Genomic DNA, 5,876 nt, shown 5'->3' with positions numbered 1-5,876 from the left:
TTTCAAATGCGACTGTAGCTTTCCCCCCCCCCAACCTTTTCCTTCAAAATAAGGGGGGGGCTTATATTCCAAAAAATATGGTACATTTCAAAGTTCTGAATGAATGCAGTTGAAACAAGTATTAAATATTTTCAACCCCTGACAGGTGCCATGCCCAACTTCAACAGATTTGTTTGAGCTTTATAGCTTACATGTAGAAGTTACATACACAAGTTTATTTTCATTAGAAAGAGCTCCTTTTACACTATAATACAACAACAGTTATTTTGAAATTGATGAGCAGTTTTTCTTCACAGAGTACATGCAACTGACTTTAGTATTGATGGCTGCTTGGTTGACTATAGCACTTGCAGTTGTTTCTTACCTAATTGTGTTACAGTTAAGAGATACAGATAAATTGTATGTAGGTCTTACTTATATATTTTAGTTAATTATGTATTGTCTATGTTTAAAATGTATAACTGAAACGTTCAAAACATTTTTTAAATATACGTCATACTTTTTGCATAAGTTCTCAAGGTTTACGATATCACACGGTGCACGAAAAGTTTGCCGAAGAGTTGCTGTAATATGCCTTGGGGGCACTGCTGACTTGTGTCAAGATGAATAATAAGTGGTAAAGGAGAAGAAAAGAAAATTAAACATTAAAAAGTAAGTATATATATATATGAAAAGGAAAAGACCTGAAATAACAAATTCAACCAAAGGAAAATCTTTTAAAGATATTCTATAAAAAATTAAAAGGCATGTTTTTTTTTACTATTTCCTAATTTTAATCATTTCATTGCATTGTACGTTGGTGAAAGTGGCTAGTTAGTGATATGGTTGAGAAAATTAGAAATAAAATATAAACATTTACCTTAAAAAACTTTTGATATTCATTTAAAAGGTTCTAGAGATTATGAAAATGAAAACTACCTTGCACTTGATTTATCAAGAGTTCGAGTGCAAGTAACTATAATAGGTCAGTAACATATTTTAATTAATTAAAATGTTATTCTTTGTGTACAACATACTTTAAATAAAATCTTAATAGTTTTTGAGAGGATATGTTAAGAAACGTCAGAGTTACCATAAGTGAAATTTATGATACATTTTCCTCAAATTACACAAGTCTGATGTGAAAAGGTTAAACACATTTCCAGACCTACTAAGAATAACTTGGCACAAACAAGGAGCTCATAGTTACTGTTATACACTTTCAACATAACATCTACACTTCAGCAACTTACCTTCACGAAAAAGTAGTTTTGGAAGGATGTAAGGATCTAGCTGCATTCTAAAAGAAGATTTAGGTTCTCTCCTTTCAAAAAGATCAGGGTGATTGCACACCTAGAAAGAATATACACATATATCAGATAAAAAAATCTGTAAAGCAAGGAAATTCTCAAATTGTAAGAAAGAGAGAAAGTTGATTTATACACTTCTATTATCTTTGTAAAAATATCTAAAAATAAACAGCACAACGTATGCTATTACACAGAACAAACAACAACAAAACACATCAGCTAAATGGCAACGAAGTGTGTACTTAAGGATTAGACTCCATGTCTCTATTTTATATAAGCTTTGGAGAACTAACAATATTGAAATAAGAAATTATTATAATAATCACAGTTTTAGTAAATAATTAAGTCACCACTGTCAAAACTGAATATTTACAAGTGCTAAAACATACTTATGATGACAGTATCTGCAAACTGTGAATGTAGAAGGAATGATCTAATATCAATTATATTAAAAAAAAAAGAAAAATTACCTTTCTAAACTGCATGACTAGGTTCAAAAGACTTGATGTCACCGACTGGGCTTGAGATGGTGTGGATGAAGAAGACTGCATGAGATCTTCGATGGATATTTTGTTTTTTAGGCTACGGTAAAGTAACTTTTGCCGTTCTGTAAGCTGGCAATACACTAATATCTCTATCTACAAAAAGAAAACATCACAAACTAGTGAAGTGGTGAGATGGTGATAAACTAGCATCTAACAAAAACAGAAAAATTAACATCATGATGATGTAACAATGTTGTGAGATGGTAATAATCTAGCACCTATCTATAGATATAAGAAACATCATGATGATGTAACAACTTTGTGAGATGGTAATAATCTAGCACCTATCTATAGATATAAGAAACATCATGATGATGTAACAACTTTGTGAGATGGTAATAATCTAGCACCTATCTACAGATATAAGAAACATTATGATGATGTAACAATGTTGTGAGATGTTAATAGCCTGGTATGTACCTACTGATATAAAAAGTCACCATCATGATGTACCAATGTTGTGAGATGTTAATAACCTAGTATCTACCTACTGATTTAAAAATTGATGTCATGAACTTATAACTTTTTTTTAACTAACCACATACTAAAGTCATACAAAAGCTTCCAATGTAAGTACCTTGTCTGACAGTTCATTCTCCACATCTTTTTTTATTCTTCTCAACATAAAAGGCTTCAGAATCATGTGAAGTCTGGATAAATGTCCTGAAACAGTTTAAACATATGTTCAGGCACAGCAAACTATGGTAGGGATTGAATCTTATAGAAATACATAAAACCAAACTTTACAATCACAAAATGTTTCCATAGAGACCAGTAGTTTGTAAGTCCTCAATAAGAAACAATGGGTAATATTTTAGGCTTATGGATAAACTAAACATTAAGTACAATTTTCATAAGTACCATTAAATAAAGTTGTAACTCTGGTGATTCCTAGAAGATATTGTTAAAAAGTTACAGCAATACAAATTCAAATTATAGCTTTGTTAAAATTAAGTTTTAAATTATACAATACTATTAAACAAACTTACAATATTACTAAAATCAAATCAGAAAAATGTTGATTCTTGCTAAAATATTATAAAAAATCTGGCGCAATACAGAAACCATGTTATAACACAGAAAAACTTTAACACTACTATGAACAAGTCCTAAAATTCTTACTTTCATCTATACCAGACTTGTTTTCTGCATGACTTTCAATGTCTTTGGAGAACCACTCGTTAAACTCCTCGTGAGAATCAAACAGAGTAGGCATGATGAAATGTAGTAGAGCCCACAGCTGTAAGAGAAGCGTAGTGACCACTAACCATTCAGTGATGAGAAAAAATTATGCAGTAAATGATTACACTTTAAGCTAAGATTGTACATATAATTATTTTGCTAACTTGCTTACACACTGTTCATTACTGAGACATGGACCCCACTGGTAATTGTAGGGAAAAGAAAAAAATATTTTAAATTAATAGCAAGAAAATACAGAAAGTATAACATACAGATTGACTCTCAAACACAAATTTGAACAGTATATTAAAAATATGTTTATAGAAAACTTTCAAAGAAAGTTAAATCAACTCTTATTTCTGCTTACCTCTGCCATGCTGTTTTGTATTGGAGTTCCTGTTAACAATAACCTGTTTCGACAGTTGAAGCCTAGTAAGATCTTCCATCGAACACTATAATAAATATACATTACTTACAACAAATACAAACCAGTTTATTATGAACAGTTCTATGAACTACTAAACCTTAAGTTTCTTTTTACACAATAAAAGTGACAAAAGAATGTTTTATGCTATATTTTTGTCTTTACAGGTTAAAAGTTTGTTACACTATGAAACACTACCTTGAAGTACTCTTGATAGCCTGAGCTTCATCCAGAACAAGATATTGCCACTTGACCCGTTGGAAGTATTTGACATCCTGCACAACCAGCTGATAACTTGTAATAAGTACATGAAAAGAAGCACGTTCTGTGTGCAAATCCTTCTGACTCCAGAACTTTCGCAAGATCTTTCGATCACTGGTGTTCCCCCAATACGGCAGCACCTACAGACAAACTAATATTAATCCCAAACTAGAAAGAAACAATAGATTTATAATGTAAGAAAATTTGAGTGAGTCAAATTAAAAGATAAATTCCACAGATTTATAGTGTAGCATATACTTTTTCAAATATGTCAGTGAATGTTTGTATACTTCCTTCATTGTTCAATGAACTCATCGACCCTCAAAACTACCAAAATATTTAAGTTGAACAAACCAGATTTCATAAAAGATGCTGGTGATCAATGACTTTAGAGTACAGTAATTATAGACACAGAAAAGTTCTAAACTTGAAAATACTAAGGTTATTAATATTTTTGTATTAGGCAAGATAATTTTTAATAATGCTTAATTTTAAGATGAGAATGTCCTTTAATAAAACCCTAAAAAGTCAAAAGGTTTGTTTTAGTGGAATGCTTCTGAATATGCTTTAAAGCAAAAAGTTGAGTGTCCAATTCATGAAAAATAAACATGGTGTTATAAGGTTGTTTATTACCAGTATTAAAATGTTTTTTATATACCAATATGCACTACAGACATTAAATAAAAAGGCTGAAGTGTTGTCCATCTCAGAAAATAACACAGTATTGAATTATTGCTGAAACCTTAGTGCTTGTATTACAATATAAATGTGCATAGCATAATATTCAGACTCCCACAGTTGTTACTTAAACTGAACTGACCTTGAACTTTGGAATGAATTTGGTGAACTCTTGCTGCCAGTTATGGAGGGTTGAAGCTGGGGCAATTATTAAGAATGGACCCCACACACCTTCAATCTAAATCAAAGAAAACAGTGATTATTAAGGTTTTTCCTTCACCTTCACACAGGCATTGAAAGAATGTTCCATGTGTTTTTTGAGATTGGTAAATGTTCTAAAAATAACAACTTTTTGGAAAGATCAGCACACTAAAGATTTAGTTGTAGGTTGAAATTAGGAGACTTATGTTAACAGTTTTTTATTAAATGAATTTTATAAAATTACATCCTGAACATGAAATACAACTACTACATAAAAACGTGTTTAGAGAGTTCAATCTCTGGTAAATTAGTTACTCTCCATCATATCTGAATGGTTAATCTTTCTTGATTTTGGTTTCACAACAAAATATATTTTTTTTTAATGTAAACATGCAAGTTTTTCATAACTTTAAGACAAAAAATATATAACCAGTCATAAGTAGACTCAAATCTACAAAATTATTCACTTCAATTACATTTGTGATTTACTCATAAAATGATAAATCACTTTAAATAATAAAATTTTTTGTAAGAGAAGTTCAAAAATGCCCATAGAAAATGGCTTAGTTCACGTAAAATATCATAAATGGCAGCCAGCTCAAAATTTATGGTTAATAACAATAATAGTGTCTGAATGTTTTCACTTACAAAGATGTGCACTTCTACCTAGTATTGTTATAGGGATAATCAACTTATTAGTTTATATTTTCATTTCATTTTGTATGCATTCATTATTATACATTTAGATCAATAAGAAGCGATACTGTCTAACAGTTTATTTTTTGATAATGTCTTGAGAGAAAAAAAAACATTCCTGTAATGATTATCTGGTGCATAACCATTATAATTATGATATAATTATATTATGCATAATAATCATTATATATACATGTATACACACACACACATACATAAAAAAATAAATACTGATAGAGGTTACTAAACAATGACATTAAATGTTAGTTGAAAACAGAAAATTAGGTTTCTAAATGTATTTTAGTTTATCTTTGTCGATGAAGTAGAAAAAACCTAGACTAACGATTTAGTTATAAAACTTTAATATTCAATATGAAAACATAATTTGAATTCAGATTTTCCTAAACATTTGTTATATATTACCTTATAAACTTTCATGAAGGCCATAAAGTCTCATTAGCATTTATCTAAAATTTGTGTGAACTATATCCCTATGATCACACACTGAAAGAATACCCATGGAATGAAAACTACCAAACATTGTAGCAAACAAGGTCTAAATTTTTTAAAGGCTTAGCAACCGAGTACAAAGGTCGTAAC

General features: G+C 30.0%; 1 protein-coding gene across 1 annotated transcript in view; it reads right to left on the bottom strand.

Moving 5' to 3' along the window:
• Positions 1–1,191: 1,191 nt before the first annotated feature.
• The window catches only part of LOC106472138 (DNA helicase INO80-like), a 41,104-nt gene continuing 36,419 nt past the window's right edge, over positions 1,192–5,876 (bottom strand). The window contains exons 16-22 of the mRNA XM_013932763.2: positions 4,522–4,617; positions 3,639–3,841; positions 3,384–3,468; positions 2,957–3,074; positions 2,412–2,497; positions 1,760–1,927; positions 1,192–1,332 (exon numbers count right to left, since the gene is read on the bottom strand). Coding sequence (XP_013788217.1) covers positions 1,192–1,332; positions 1,760–1,927; positions 2,412–2,497; positions 2,957–3,074; positions 3,384–3,468; positions 3,639–3,841; positions 4,522–4,617 — 897 coding nt within the window. The remainder of the gene's footprint in view (positions 1,333–1,759; positions 1,928–2,411; positions 2,498–2,956; positions 3,075–3,383; positions 3,469–3,638; positions 3,842–4,521; positions 4,618–5,876) is intronic.

This window comes from Limulus polyphemus, unplaced genomic scaffold (assembly GCF_000517525.1).
Source record: "Limulus polyphemus unplaced genomic scaffold, Limulus_polyphemus-2.1.2 Scaffold5112, whole genome shotgun sequence".
Lineage (NCBI taxonomy): Eukaryota > Metazoa > Arthropoda > Merostomata > Xiphosura > Limulidae > Limulus > Limulus polyphemus.
Note: the sequence above shows the minus strand (reverse complement) of the source record. Positions and strands in the feature narration are given on the sequence as shown.